Raw genomic sequence first — 15,882 nt, forward strand, 5'->3', positions numbered from 1 at the left:
TATTTATCCAGCACCCCAAACTTGCAGTGTCCTTCCACAATATGTGGGGGAAACAACGTCAACGTTACTTCCTCTCGAAAGAAAAACCTGTCATTAGTTTGGGCCAAGGGTCGAAAGAGTACAGATCTGCAGCAGTCGCAGGGCTTTTGACCTCGGGGACGGCAGATGGGGAGAGGGTGCTCCCGGGCCTCCGAGACGCTGGAGAAGGAGGCGCCGGGTGAGACAAACCCGGATCTGGGTCAGGTCCCGCCCCCAACTCTTTTGGGCTCAGGAGAGCCGAACCGCTCGGGCCGTGCCGCCTACAGACTACATTTCCCACAATGCACCAGGGGGGCGGGCTGGGTCGGGCCAAGCGACTGGAACCGGGCCTCCTCGGCGAGAGGCCAGCAAAGGCTGCCTTCCTGCGCCGGAGGCCCGGTGAGGGGCAGCAAGGGGAAATCGGTGCCGTACTGTTGCCATGTGTGTGTCCGCAAGGGGACGTGGCCCCGCGAAACTGCGCCCTCGGGCCTGGCCTGGCCGGACACCTACACCCCTCCGGGGGTCCGGCAGAGGGCTGTGACTGGCACCCTCTGTGCGTCCTGGTTTCCCCCCAAAAAACAGGTGAGTCCGACTGCCAACCCACGTGGCCTGGGGTCGCTGAGAAGCAGGAGAGCTGTCATCTTTGGAGGGAGGGACTTGAAGACTAGGGTCCCAGCAACCCTGAGCACCGTTTGTGATAGGAAAGTGGGTCTTCCTGGGGTCCCTATGCTGGCTGGCCCATAGCTGGGGAATACAAAAAAAGGGGCCTGGAACCCATCCTTTGGCCAAGAGGGTGAAATAGTACTCACATCTACCAATGCACGTATATTTGACCCTCAGAGTCCTCTCAAAAAGCAACGCAAGTGTTCTGGAGCTCCTGGAAGGGTCTTAGGGCTCAGGACTTTGTTCTCAAAGGTGCCCTGGCCAGGTAACTGGGCTGCCACTTGTACTGAAGCACCCTTTCTAGGCTCCAGTTCGCTTGAGAAGTGTGAGCAGCCTTTGTCAAGGAGGGGAGTGGCCGCCAGAAGTGACAAGTTCCAGGCTAGTCTTTAAGCATACAGTAAGTATCTTGCTGAAGCAGCCACAGCACAGTCTTAGTAGGACCCTGTCTCTACACGTCTTTCATCCTGGCAACTCCCTCCCAGATAAAACCACTCTCCAAAGGGTGAAGGTGGGGTGAAACAAGCACTATCCAAGTAGGAAAAGGGAGCAAGGTGATTAGGAACCAGTAGGGAGGAGCTCTTGCAAGGCCCACCCCAGGCACAGTAGAAGGTTTGATTGCACCAACCTGTTTGGTTACTTTGCTTACAAGCCCTGTAAGGGACTTCTAGGAAAAGTAGCAAGGCGTGGGGATATCTGGAGGGGCTGCCTGGTAAAGACATCTGGGCTGGTTCTGAAAGACCTTGCCTAACTGATTCAGGCTGAACCTCCCAGCAGCTTCAGTTGCACAGATTATGGGTCTTTTGGGGTTTGGGGTGGGTTTTGTGTGATTCACTGAGCTTTTCTGCCTGAATTTCCAAGATAAGTATTCAAAAAGCTATTTGCTCCATCAGGCTTTCTGGCGGAACCCCAGATTGATCTTGGAGAAACTGAGATGCTACATGATCTCACATGGCAGGGGGACTGTGGTGAAAGAGGTACTCACTAGTGGGTGTGGTTGCACACCTCTATAATTGCAGCAACTCTGGCCACTGAGGCAGGAGGATCACAAGTTCAAGCCATCCACAGCAATTTAGCAAGGCCCTAAGCAACTTAGTGAGACCCTGTCTCAAAATAAAAAATAAAAAGGGCCTGGGGGGGCTGGGGTTTAGCTTCAGTGGTAGAGTGCTTGCTTAGCACATGTGAGGCACTGGATTCAAGCCTTAGCACCACATAAAAAAATAAACAAAATAAAGTTAAAAAAAAAAAAGGATTCTTGGGGCTGGGGTTGTGGCTCAGCAGTAGAGCACTTGGCCTAGCACGTGTGAGGCACTGGGTTTGATCCTCAGCACCACATAAAAATAAGTAAATAAAATAAAGTTATTGTGTCCAACTACAACTAAAAAATAAATATTTTTAAAAAAAAAGATTTGGGGGCTGGGGCTGTAGCTCAGTGGCAGAACACTTGCCTGGCATGCATAAGGCACTGGGTTTGATCCTCAGCACCACATAAAAATAAACAAATAAAATAAAGGCATTCTGGCCATCTACAACTACAAAAAAAATAATAATAATAAAACAAGGAAGTCTTTGTTATTTAAAAAGTTCTTAAAAAAACATTGTTTGAAATAAGGGGGGTGCTGGGGATCCCAACTCAATGGTTAAATGCCCCTGGGTTCTATCCCTGGTACCAAAAATAAAAATAAAAAAGAAGCACCTACTACCCCTAGACAGTTGACTCTCCTCTCTTCCCCATGCAGGTACCATGCTAGGATGCTGGGTACAGTCAGACATACTGGGTTTAGTCAGCTGAAGCCTACAAGGGATCAGTGGGGAATGGGTTCTCAGGATAGGAATTAAACTGCTCTAGACCTTGTTTGGATCTTTGAACCAGAAGTTCAAGGCCACAGAGCAGGGCCAATTAAACATGGCAGAGACTTCTAGGAGCAGCAAAGAGCTAGTCATCTGTTTTTCAACTCTAACACTTGTAAATAGCCTGATTTGACAGGTGGGTCATTTCAGGCTAGAGCCCACCTGACTTCATAAGATCAGATGCATGCTTCCCCAGGCCATTCATCCAGGGCCCCTGTCTGGCTGAGCAAACTCATAAAGGACTGATTTACATGACAGAGACCACTGGATCTGTGTGTGAGTACTGTTACACATGGTCTGAATGCAAAGTAAAAATAATCATGATGTACTAAATGACAGCAGTAAGCATATAAATGCCTACTCTATACTAAGGTAATTATTATTTTTTTGAGGTTTTATGCAAGTTTATTTAAATTTATTAATTTTGAGAGAGTTTACTTCTTAATATTGAGACTTACAACCAGAGATATGAAAAATTTGTGTTCTACATATGTAATATGAATTCCTCTGTCATATATAAATTTAAAAATTATTTAAAAAATATTGAGAATCCTGCAATCTGTACACGTGGAAAAATGAGAATTCATACCTATTAGATTCAAATGTATGATATGTCAAAATAATTGTATACTAAGGTAATTAGATTACATATATTATCTTCTATGACTCAATGAATCAGTAGTATTATTATCACCATTCCTTTTTTTTTTTTTTTTTTTTTTAATGTTTTATTTTTTAGTTTTCGGCGGACACAACATCTTTGTTTGTATGTGGTGCTGAGGATCGAACCCGGGCCGCACGCATGACAGGCGAGCGCGCTACCACTTGAGCCACATCCCCAGCCCCACCATTCTTAATTTAAATTTTTTTTTTTTTTTAAACTGAGGACAGAATGAAAAGGTGCTCTACTGCTTGCTGAGTTACATCCTCAGTCCTTTTTATTTATATTTTTATTTAGAGATAGAGTCTCAAAAAATCACTCAGACTGATCTCAAACTTGCAATCCTCCTGCCACAGACTCCCAATTAGCTGGGATTACAGGTGTATGCCAGAATTATCTCCATTTTTTTCTTTAAATCTCCATTTTATAGATGAGAAAACAGAACTGTAAATCCAAGTTCCTCTAATTGCAGAGCCATTGTTCCTGAAAACTTGACTATCACCAAAGAAAAGTCTTTTCTACAGACTGAGTTGGTTTATTTGTTTGATTGTTTTTTGCCTCATTGTAGAAGTGTTGGATCTAGGTGTTCAAAGATCTTGCACTACCTCCCTTTCAAAGATGTTTATCTGGCAAATGTTGATGAAGCTCCTCCTGCATATGGCTCTAATCACCTGAAATTTGTAGCAAGCCACAGGGGGACCTTCAGTCCTGAGAAATAAACCAGGGTGAGCAGGGATATTGCAGAAAGGCCTCTCTGATAATGTAATACTGAGCAGCAATCTGAAGGAAGTGAGGAACATGAATAATGTACTAGCCAGACAGGGAAATATGCACAGGGAGGAAGTTCAGCAAGGGCAAAGTCTGAAATAAAGGAATGCTCAGGATATTTAGGAAAAGCCACTATGGCTGGACTAAGACAGAAATAGTTGGGAGAAAGGGTAGAAGATAAGGTCAAAGAAGTAAACGAGAAGCTGGGTGCAGTCCACACACCTGTAATCACAGCAATTCAGAAGGCTGAGCAGGAAGGATTGCATGTTTGAGGCCAGCCTTGGTAATTTAAAGAGTTCCTGTCTCAAAAATAAATAAATGAAAAGGGCTGGTTTAATTCCCAGTACCAAATAATAATAATAATATTTTTTAGTTGGTAATTGGACACAATACCTTTATTTATTTTTATGTGGTGCTGAGGATCAAACCCAGGGCCTCACACATGCTAGGTGAGCACTCTATCACTGAGCCACAACCCCAACCCACCAAAAAAATTTAAAAGTACAGAAGTGAGGGCATATGGGATGAGGCCTTTTACACCCCATGAAAAAATTGGTTTGGTTTGTTTTTTTGATTCCAGGGATTGAACTGGGGTGCTTAAGAACTGAGCCACATCCCCAGCCCCCCTTTTTTTTAATATTTATTTTTTAGGTGTAGTTGGACACAATGCCTTTATTTTATTTACTTATTTTTATGGGGTGCTGAGGATCAAACCCAGGGCCTCGCACATGCTAGGAGAGCACTCTAACACTGAGCCCCAGCCCCAGCCCCATCAGCCTTTTTATTTTTTTATTTTGAGACATGGTCTCATTAAGTCGTTTAGGACCTCACTAAATTGCTAAGCTGTTCTCAAATTTGTGATCCTCCTGCCTCAGCCTCCAGAGCCACTGGGTTTATAGGTATGCATACCATGCCTGGGAGGAAATTGACTTTCTTGCTGAGTGAGTGTGAGCAGTCTCAAATTACATTACAAATAGAATTGATTAAAAAAAAATCATTAAGTGGCTGGGCATGGTGGCACATGCCTATAATCTTACTGACTTGGGAGATTGGAGGATCAAAAATTTAAAACCAGGGCTGGGGCTGTAGCTCAGTGGTGGAGTGCTTGCCTGTCATGCTTAAGGCACTGGGTTTGATTCTCAGCACCACATAAAAATTACAAATAATAAAATGAAGGCATTCTGTCCATCTACAACTATAAAAATATATATATATTTTTAATTCAAGGCCAGGGACTGGGGATATAGCTCCAAAGAACAGAATTGTAAGATGCCTGTAGCCTGTATCATTGCTTGGAAGGGAGCTTCTCTGAATTTCTATCAGATGCAGCTAGATTTTGTATAAGGAAAAAAATTAAGCTTTTAGTTGAGCATAGTGGCACACACCTATAATCTCAGCAACTCCAGAAGTTGAGGCAGGAGGATGGTAAGTTTGAGGTCAGCCTGAGCAACTTAGTGAGATCTTAACTCAAAATTAGAAATAAAAAGGGCTGGGAGAGCTGGGATTATAGCTTAGTGGTACAGTGCTTGTCTAGCACATGTGAGGCCCTGGGTTCTATCCTCAGCACCACATAAAGATAAATAAATAAAATAAAGGTAGTCTGTCCATCTACAATTTACAAAATATATTTAAAAAAGAGGGGTTGGGAATGTAGCTCAGTGGTAGAGCACCCCATGTTCAATCCACAATACTGAAGATGGAAAATAAAAAGTATGGTTTCTACTCAATTAATGTTATTTTCCTACCATCATAAAATTGAAGACCGTCTGTACAGCTAAATGAACTATCACAAAGAAAATATATCTAAGAAAGGGCGTTTTGAAGATAAAAGAAGCTGGATGATCCAAGACAGAGAGAGGTGGGGTGAGGGAGAGAACAAGCGTGAATGTTAAAAAGCTATGTCTTTCTTTTAAGCAAGAAGGCTGGAATTAGCCACAGGTGAGTGTGAACAACATATCTTTAAAAGAAAAAGAAAGGCAGAGTTGGGGCTGGGGTTGTAGCTCAATGGTAGAGCACTTGCCTAGCATGTTTGAGGCACTGGGTTTGATCCTTAGCACCAAATATAAATAAATAAAAATAAAAGTTCCTCAAGAACAAAAGAAAGAAAGAAAGGCAGAGTCTGGCAGATGAGACAAGATAATGGTGGTAGTCTACAGAAGTTTTATCCTGGTGACAAGTCTTCTCAGTGAAGTGGAAGATAAGGTCATCTGCTGATAAAGCTGATTCCCCCTATATCTACTAGAGGTGTCCTCTACCTGGCCTTGAAGGGGTGGTAAGACCAGAAGATCATGTTAAATCTGTCCTGGCCATCAAATTGGCATAAAGAATTCTCACATCTCTAGTTTTCTTTTTTTTAAATATTTTTTAGTTGTCAATGGACCTTTATTTTATTATTTATATGTGGTGCTGAGAATCGAACTCAGTGCCTCACACATGCTAGGTAAGTGCTTTACCACTGAGCCACAACCCCAGCCCCTGTAGTTGTTTTTATTTACTTATTTTTTGTATGTGGTGCTGGAGATTGAACCCAGGGTCTTGTACATGCTAGGCAAGTGCTCTGCCTCTGAGCTACAGCCCCACTCCCTGCTACTGGTAAGGGAATTCCTTTTGCCAAATTCAAGAAGTACAAAATAATATTCAGAGAAAAAAAGAGCTCCAACTTGAAGCAAAGCCTGTTAGCTGTGTCTTACTTCTTTTTCTGCAAGCACTAAAATATGCAAAAAGGGGGCTAGGGTTGTGGCTCAGTGATAAAGCGCCTGCCAATACATGTAGGCACTGGGTTCTATCCTCAGCACTACATAAAAATAGATAAATAAAATAAAGCTATTGTGTCCATATACAATTTTTTAAATATTTAAATAAATAAAATATGCAAAAAGAACTCTTTGTTAACTTAATTTTTTTTTTTTTTTAGTTGTAGTTGGACAAATACTTTATTTATTTTTATGTGGTGCTGAGGATCAAACTCAGGGCTTTGCACTTGCTAGGCAAGCGCTCTACTGCTGAGCCACAACCCCAGACCGTCAACTTAATTTTTTTTTTTTTTTTTTGGTACTGGGGATTGAACCCAGAGGCACCCAATCACTGAGCTACATTCCCAGCCCTTTTTTATATATTATTTAGAGACAGGGTCTTACTTAGTTGCTTAGGGCCTCACTAAATTGCTGAGGCTGGCTTTGAACTCACAATTCTCCTGCATTAGCCTCCCCAGCCCTGTTTTGTATTTTATTTAGAGACAGGCTCTCACTGAGTTGCTTAGCACATTGCTTTTGCTGAGGCTGGCTTTGAACTCGCAATCCTCCTGTCTCAGCCCCGCTAATCTGCTGGGATTACAGGTGTGGGCCACTGCTCCCAGCTTCAACTTTGTTTTTAATGGAGAAATAAATGTTCATGGCAGAACATGAAGGCAAAAATATGAAAGTATAGAATTGTTTTAGTTCCCATATGCAGGGCTTCTTTCTTGTAGTAACATTAAACAAGCTGCTTAAACTCTTAGCTTCAGTTCTTTCATCTATGGAGCTAGCTTGATTAGAGTACTTCCCTCACAGAGGAGTGCTCAGGATTACATAACTCAATCCATATAAACTTCTTAGCATGCTGCCCTGACACCCAGTAAGTTTTAGCCCCTGTTTTCAGACTGTTAAAATGTTTACATTTAGGGCTGGGGATGTACCTCAGTGGTGGGGCCCTTGGTTTGATCCTCAACACTGAAAAAAAGAAAGAAAAGAAATTGCATTTAATTTGTATTGTTTTTTTGGGGGGTGGGTACCGGGGATTGAACTCAAGGGCACTCAACCATTGAGCCATATCCCCAACTCTATTTTGTATTTTATTTAGAGACAGGGTCTCGCTGAGTTGCTTAGTTGCTGGAACAGTCAGCCTCTGGCTCTTCCACTCTTTCTTTCCCACCATTCATTGTTTGTTCACTCATTCGTTGGGTATTCATCCTTCTGCCTCGCTGTTGCTGAGGCTGGCTTTGAACTCGTGATCCTCCTGCCTCAGCTTCCTGAGTTGCTGGGATTACTGGTGTGCACCACCTCATGCAGCTGCATCAGCCTTCTAAGCCACTGGGATTACAGGCCAGCATCACCACATCAGCTTTATTTTCTGTTTTTAGAGAGGATCTTGCTAAATTGCCTAGGCTGACCTCCTACTTGTAATCCTCCTGTCTCAGCCTCCTGGGTAGATGAAATTACAGAAGTGTGCCACCACACCTGGCCTTTTCAAAGTTTTCTACAATAAATTTGTCTTCCTTTATAATCAGAAAAGAAATGTGATACTTAATTTTTAGAAGAAAATATTTTTCAGGGATTTAGGGTCCTGGTAAGGGACACTTTTTCACACTGTTAATTACATCAGTGACTCTACAAATTGCACATTCTCCCTATCCTCCTTGATTTTGTTTATCCCACAGAAAGCCCAAAGGATGGCTGCTGATATGCAGAGGAAGAAAAGTAGTGAATGCCCTGATGGCACATTGGCTCCTTCTGATGGACAGAGTGTGGAGAGATCAGAGAGTCCCACACCAGGACTGGCCCAGGGAATGGAGCCAGGTATGGGCAGAGTGAGTAGCCCCTATCACCTGACAGCTGGAACAGTCAGCTTCTGGCTCTTCCACTCTTTCTTTCCCACCATTCATTATTTGTTCATTCATTCATTGGGTATTCATCCTAGTAATATTGCAGGGAGCCAGACTAAATTTACATCTGGTCTTCCTCTCCATTTCATGTTGTGCTGTTCATCCTGTGCTCTTGGGCTGCTAGTCTGGCTATCCTTCTGTTTATGTCTACAGGATCCTAGAACCTTTTCCCCGCCTTAGCTCTCAGGTTAAATGTCTCCTCCTCACAAATTAGGCCTGCCCTGTACAGGACACTAGTTATTTTGTAATTTTCGGCATGTGTTTACCCTCTCTCTCCAACAAGATTGTGAGCTCTTTGAGCACAGGGCATTCATATTACCATGCCTTGTATGGTGCTGAATTTATAACTATTTTGGCAAAAATATCAGTAAAGGGGGCTGGAGATACAGCTCAGTTGGTAGAATGCTTGCCGTGCATGCACAAGGCTCTGGGTTCAATTCCCAGAATCACCAAAAAAAAAGAAATGAAAGAAAATCAGTAAAGGAACCAGGCACAGTGGCACCACACCTATAGTCCCAGCTACTTGGGAGGCTAAGGCAGGAGGATCACAAATTTGAGCCCAGACTAGGCAACATAGTAAGATAGTGTCTCTTTAAGAAAAATAAGGGGACTAGAAGTGTAGCTTTGTGGTAGAACACTTGGCCTAGCATGCTTAAGGCCCTGGGTTCCATCCCCAGTGCTGAAAAACAAATTAATAAAGGAAGACTGATGTGGTCCCTGTCATGGGGAAACCATAGGCTATGGAGTCAGTCAGGGACTGTGACCTGAATGGGACAGGAGTCTTCCCCAGGGAAATAGATTCACTGAATATGGGAGGTGCTCTAGGCATAGGGCAGGGTACTGGGCATATAACAGTGAACAAACAGGTTCCTACCTTACCACTGTAGTTGGATAGGGAAATAATTGGCAAGTGTCCCAAAGGAAATCAGAGAATCATATGATAGAGTGCTAAGGTTGTAGGTAAGAAGAAGATATAACTGCAGAGCTCCTGAGGTAGATTGGGGCATGCTGAGGTGTCCAAAGAGCAAATGGAGAAAGGTCAGCATCAGTGTCACTTAGGGAGGAGGCCTAATATGGGAATGAAAGAGGTTGGTAAATACCAGTCACCACTGCTGCCATGAGGGTTTAGGTCTTATTGCCAGTGTGATGAGAGGAAAACAATGGGCTCTAAATTGCAGAGAAGCATGAGCATGGGAGGAAGGAACAGTGGCATGGCCCCATCAGGACAGAAAGTCATGTTAGAGTAACCATGTTAGAGAGTGTCTGCCAGCAGCTCCCTTTCTAAGCACCAGTGCTTTTGGCCTACAGGTGCCGGGCAGGAGGGTGCCATGTTTGTCCATGCCCGTTCCTATGAGGACCTGACTGAGTCAGAGGATGGGGCAGCTTCTGGGGACAGTCCCAAGGAGGGTGCTGGGGATCCTCCATCACTGCCTACAGATATGCGCCAGATCAGCCAGGACTTTAGTGAGCTAAGCACCCAGCTGACAGGTGTGGCTCGAGACCTACAAGAGGAGATGCTGCCAGGGAGCTCTGAGGACTGGCTGGAACCCCCAGGGGCAACTGGGAGACCAGACATGGAGCCCTCAAGGGAGGGTACAACAGAGGGAGATGAAGAAGATGCTACGGAGGCATGGCGCCTGCACCAGAAGCATGTCTTTGTCCTGAGTGAGGCAGGGAAACCCGTGTACTCTCGGTATGGCTCTGAGGAGGCACTTTCCAGCACAATGGGTGTCATGGTGGCACTAGTATCCTTTCTGGAGGCAGACAAGAATGCCATCCGCTCCATCCACGCAGGTGAGCCACTTGAAGCCCCGGGGTAGTGGGGAAGGCTGCACTGGTCAGGTTTAATTCATAGCAGGTTTTGGACCCCCACAGGGTTGGGATGTGCTGTGTGCTGAGGGTCAAGTCCCTCCATTCACCTCTCTGAACCTTAAGGTCCTCACCTGAACATATGTTAACATGGCCAATCTCATGGGGCTGCGGTGAGGGCTAATGATGGCTTTGACATAGCTTTATTATAGAAAAAAGGTGAAAATTGGCTAGAAGGGCAGGGTGATTAAGGAGAAAAAAAAAAAAAAAAAAGCTGGGCATGGTGGTGCACACCTATAATCCCAGAGACTTGGGAAGCAGAGGCCAGAGAATCACAAGTTCAAAGCCAACCTCAGCAAATTAGCAAGGCCCTAAGCTTAAAAAGGGCTGGGGATGTGTCTCAGTGTAAGCGCCTCTGGGTTCAATCCCTAGTACAAAAAAAAAAAAAAAAAAAAAAAGGATGTCCTTAGTCCCACCCAGCTGAGTTAGTATTTCCCTTAAGAATGTGAGTTTTCTGTTTCTGAAGACCTTGTGTTTCTGAGGGAATGAATCTGTGAAGCAAGAGGCAGAGAAAGAGAGCAAGGGATTTGGTTTGGTGGAACTCACCAAATTGCCAGGATTTGGGATTACAGTACAACCGCAAATTCTGAGCCCATCCTTGGTAACTTAGTGAAACCCTGTCTCAATGAATGAATGAATGGATGAATAAATAAAGTACCCCTGGGTTCAATCCCTAGTATGGAAAAAAAAAAAAAAAAGTGGTGGTTTCATCCTGAAGCTGAATACAGAGAGCTCTGAGAGAAAAAGATGTGGAAATTGAAAGGCAGCACAGATCTGGGTAAGGCCTATCAGGATGGCTTCTGGGAAAGGACCTGAGGCTGACGCTGTGTCCCCATCTTCAGATGGCTACAAGGTGGTATTTGTGCGCCGGAGCCCACTGGTGCTGGTGGCAGTGGCGCGAACGCGGCAGTCGGCACAGGAGCTGGCACAAGAATTGCTCTACATCTATTACCAAATTCTGAGCCTTCTTACTGGGGCACAGTTGAGCCACATCTTCCAGCAGAAGCAGAACTACGACCTGCGGCGCCTGCTTTCAGGCTCCGAGCGCATCACCGACAATCTGCTACAGCTAATGGCTAGAGACCCCAGCTTCCTAATGGGGGCAGCGCGGTGCCTGCCCCTGGCCGCCACCGTTCGAGACGTGGTGAGTGCCAGCCTGCAACAGGCACGTGCTCGCAGCCTTGTCTTCTCCATCCTAGTGGCCCGCAACCAGCTGGTGGCGCTCGTGCGTCGCAAGGACCAATTCCTGCACCCCATCGACCTGCACCTGCTCTTCAATCTCATAAGTTCCTCCTCGTCCTTCCGTGAGGGTGAGGCCTGGACGCCGGTATGCCTGCCCAAATTCAATGCAGCTGGCTTCTTCCACGCACACATCTCTTACCTAGAGCCTGACACCGACCTCTGCCTGCTACTTGTCTCCACTGACCGCGAGGACTTTTTTGCTGTCTCTGACTGCCGCCGCCGCTTCCAGGAGCGCCTTCGCAAACGCGGAGCTCACCTCGCATTGCGGGAGGCACTGCGCACTCCCTACTACAGCGTTGCCCAAGTGGGCATCCCTGATTTGCGTCACTTCCTCTATAAATCAAAGAGCTCAGGACTCTTCACCAGGTGAGGGAGGACACTGCTTCAGGGACACAAGGATGTGGGGAGGAGGAGACTGGTTGGTCCTGAGTCCTAGGATGTAGCTCTGAAGCTGACAACCCCTTTGGGAGTGGACCAGCATTCTAGAGTTGTTTTACTGTGGTACGAGGGGCCCAGACTTCTATCATGCCACCAGCATACACCTATTTCATTACCTGTAAGACCTGAAATTGACCAATATACACAGGGAAGAAAGTTGGAACAGAGGTCTCCTAGGACCCTTGCCCTAGAGCAACTCTGCCCTAGGGGGTCATTTTGGTCCAATCCAGGATGCAGAGTCTTCCCTCACCTGTTCCTCTAGGGAAGGAACTGGGCAGATAAGGCAGCTTCTGTCCTCCCTTTACCCAGAGGATTTCCCAGTACAACTTTTATCAACTGCAGACATATCATTCTTCTTAGTCACCTAAACTCAAATTGGCCTCTCCAAAGAAAACAATACCATAACCTTGGGTATGTGAGGGGGCAGAGCACCAGTCTCCTGGGAAGTCTTCCAGGGAGTGGGGAGATGATGACAATAACCTGTCCTAGAGAACATCTGGAGAGTAGAACATGTGGTAGAGTCTCCCTGTCTAGGAATAGATTTTCTAGATTTCCAGATAAGGCAATAGAAGTCATTCCTTTGTGAACCCACTCCCTCATCTGCAGTCCTGAGATTGAGGCCCCATACACCAGTGAAGAGGAACAGGAGCGGTTGCTGGGCCTCTACCAGTACCTACACAGTCGTGCCCACAATGCCTCCCGCCCACTCAAGACCATCTACTATACAGGCCCCAACGAGAACCTCCTAGCCTGGGTAAGGTGGCCCTCATTAGGCTGGGCTTCATGGAGGTCCTGGGTAGGGTTCATAAGAGCTATCCATCTTAGATGACCACCTTTTGCCCCCTTCTCCAGGTGACAGGCGCCTTTGAGCTCTACATGTGCTACAGCCCTCTGGGGACTAAGGCATCAGCTGTCAGTGCCATCCATAAGTTGATGCGCTGGATCCGTAAAGAGGAAGACCGCCTCTTCATCCTCACACCCCTCACCTACTGATGGGAATGTGTGCAGACTCAGCCCTTCCAGTCCTACTGGGTGTGGAAAGCCATGGGAGCCTCCAGGTGGGGGTGGCTTTTGCCTAGCCAGCAGGCAGGGACTGTGGGTTTGTGTGTGCATTAAAGTACTTTGGGGAAGACACTTGTTGCAGCCATGTCATTGTTCTTTTTTTTTTTTTTTTTTTTGCCCATCTACTATCATGGACAAACACTGGATTCTCCTCCCTAGTTCTGCACATATTTCTTCATATACAGGAGCACATGCATATTTAAGCCACTCTCCTCCTGCCCTTGCACTAGCATCAGCCTACACACATTCAGAGTTGGACCCTTGGCTGCAGATGTTTTGCTTCACCTGAAATCATCATATGTAAAGGCTCTCAGTCATCCTACTGTCCCACCCTTACCCCTGCACCATCCCTCTGTACCCAGTCTGCCTCTGCACTTGTCTTCCCTCTCCAAGGTGGACCCTCCAGTTGCATGCCCTGAAGGACCACCCAACAAAGCCCTGGCTGTGACTGCTTAATAGACTGCAATAGATCAGCAGGGGCTGAGCTGAATAAAATAAAGATGACCCAAGTGGGGTAGTCTGGGCTATGGTGTGGGTGAGAGCCCTTGGTGAAGCACAAATTTGGAGTTCAGTCTCCCTGTAGCCACAGGCCTCTCCTTATAGGCCTTTCCATGAAGGGCTATCTGCCTCAGCTCCCCTACCTCAACCAGCCCATTCCTCAGAATGGCCTCCAAAATGAGCTAGAGGATTTGAGAGGAGGTTCACTTGGCGTCCAGGGCCTCTAGGAAGGCATCTGCCTTAATAAGAGCTGATGTCACTAGGTGCACTGGTTCTTCCTCAGTAACCCTAGCCTGGCATGGCCAGAACTGCATGAAACTCCATAGACATCCCAGGAGGCTTGGTAGTAAAGGCTCTGAGAATTTTGGGGGGCAGAGCCTAGGACACAGTGCAGAAAGCCTTTATCTTTATTGTTGAGGCTCTCCCCATTCTGCTACAACTTCTCATTGGCCAGGGAAGCAAAAGGCCTAGGAAGTGTTTCTGGGAGAAAATTATCCACTGAATGTGATCAAAAGCATCCTTTTGCAGCCCCTAAGAGTTTGGCCCAGATTTTACTATCTTTAAAACCAACTCATGTTGGAGAATTTGTCTTTGTAGGTAGCATCAGCCAAGGATACAGTGGGACAGTTGTATTCCCCTCCCAGGAAGTGGCAACATATCTTCTGTCATTGGCTCCAAACTAGATCACATTGAAATCAGCATGGCAGCAGGCCACCTACCCAGATTCCAAAGTCCATGGGGAGTAGCCCCAGGTTTGATAAGTGCTGCGTATCCTACACATATGCCCGGATCTCTTTTCTGCCTCTTTTGAGCTTCTGTTCTTCTCCTTGCTCCTGATTATTACACCAACCCACTGCCTCAGGGAACACAGTGATGCCAGTCTAGATGTCCCTGATTGTTACTAATGTTCTTATCAACAGTCAGCCTCTATGTCAGAGATGGAGGGGTCACAGATAACTGTGTACCTGGATAATAGGCACCTAGAATCATGCAGTTTACTTATTTGGGAATCAGGGTCGAATGACAGGCAAATAAAGAGGAAACCATCATGTGCAAAGGCAAGTACCTTGTTTAAAAAGACAAAACATTTTTCATGAAGCTGGAAGAGTTTATAAGACCTGGGGTTCTCAACCTCCAGATAAAAGTCTGGCAGTAGAGAGTTGAAGCTGCAGTATGATAGGGTCATACTGTAGTTGGAGAGAAACCTCTGCTGCCACTAAAGTGATCTCTGGATTAGAAAAAGAAACTGGACCCAGTCTTCTGGAACAGTGTTCACAGGAGACTGAAAGCCCAAAGAGGGCAAAGTGCTACCCACTTTGTTCATGGTGACAAGATGCCAGGGTAATTGGGCAGTTACTAAACCAGTTATGGGCCAGGCATGGTGAATCTTGGGGGAGCGCTTGTACTATTAGCAGACCTTCCCCACAAGCCTTGCCTGCCCGCTTCTACAGAGCTAATCAAGGAAAAAGGAAGGAAAGGGTGCTTCTGTGAACCCCTCTATTGAGATTGTTTGCCTTAGAAGGTCATCCACCATGTGGCCACATGGTGGCAGCAGAGAACCAATTGATGGCACTTCATTTTTACCCCCTAAAAACCTGTAGGCAGGTGATTTAGGAGGGCTTGTGAAGTCTTCTCCCAATCGGTAGAAATCTCTCCCAACATTTGGAGGTGGGATGGACTTCAGGTGGAGAGTATTTCGTTTCAGTTCTGTCCTACGTGACTATATCTAGATGTGTTGACCATGGAATGCTGGAAGGGTGCCATGATTTTCACTGGGTGTTTATTCATTTCCGGGCCAATTTGGATCAGGAAGGGAGTGCCTTTTATGTTGCCTTGGGCATGGTATCTTCTGCGCACTGGGTGTGACTGCTCTATGTTCCGTTTCCTCTCTCAGTCACCAGCTGCTCAAGAAGATCCAGCATGGAAGGAGGGGAAATCCTGCCCAGGAAATGGAGAAAGCAAGGAATATTCAAGAGTAAACTGTGCTGGAATGTGTGTAGCACAGTGTGTGGGATCCAGGAGAGGGACCTGGGTCTTGATGGCTCCTTGGGAGAGGTGTTATCTCAGCTTTTAGAGAAGAACAAAAAAAGGGTGCTCCTGAAAAGAGGAATAGCATTGCAAATGTCAGGTTAGGAAGGAGGTACAGGCAGTGAGGTGTACACTGGATAGGGAGTGG

At 45.9% G+C, this 15,882-nt stretch overlaps 1 protein-coding gene across 3 annotated transcripts; it reads left to right on the forward strand.

Moving 5' to 3' along the window:
• The first annotated feature begins 343 nt into the window (after window positions 1-343).
• Window positions 344-13,280, forward strand: Mon1a (MON1 vesicular trafficking associated A). 3 transcript variants are annotated; one of them, XM_076867445.1, is made up of 6 exons: window positions 344-600; window positions 8,373-8,511; window positions 9,906-10,391; window positions 11,309-12,074; window positions 12,753-12,900; window positions 12,999-13,280. In XM_076867445.1, exons 2-6 carry the CDS (start codon window positions 8,385-8,387, stop codon window positions 13,137-13,139), a joined length of 1,668 nt encoding a protein of 555 aa, XP_076723560.1. In that variant the 5' UTR covers window positions 344-600; window positions 8,373-8,384; the 3' UTR covers window positions 13,140-13,280. The 3 variants fall into 3 exon arrangements, with proteins under 3 accessions (XP_076723560.1, XP_076723562.1, XP_076723561.1); XM_076867447.1 differs by lacking the exon at window positions 9,906-10,391; XM_076867446.1 differs by lacking the exon at window positions 344-600 and having other exon boundaries at window positions 8,442-8,522.
• Window positions 13,281-15,882: the final 2,602 nt, after the last annotated feature.

Source organism: Callospermophilus lateralis, chromosome 10 (assembly GCF_048772815.1).
Source record: "Callospermophilus lateralis isolate mCalLat2 chromosome 10, mCalLat2.hap1, whole genome shotgun sequence".
NCBI lineage: Eukaryota > Metazoa > Chordata > Mammalia > Rodentia > Sciuridae > Callospermophilus > Callospermophilus lateralis.

Bases quoted from the DNA above. Each gene is read 5' to 3' on its own strand.
- Mon1a (XM_076867445.1), top strand. From the start codon at position 8,385: ATGGCTGCTGATATGCAGAGGAAGAAAAGTAGTGAATGCCCTGATGGC. The intron at 8,512-9,905 runs GTATGGGCAGAG...TTTGGCCTACAG, and splicing joins GGCCCAGGGAATGGAGCCAG to GTGCCGGGCAGGAGGGTGCC. The intron at 10,392-11,308 runs GTGAGCCACTTG...CCCCATCTTCAG, and splicing joins CATCCGCTCCATCCACGCAG to ATGGCTACAAGGTGGTATTT.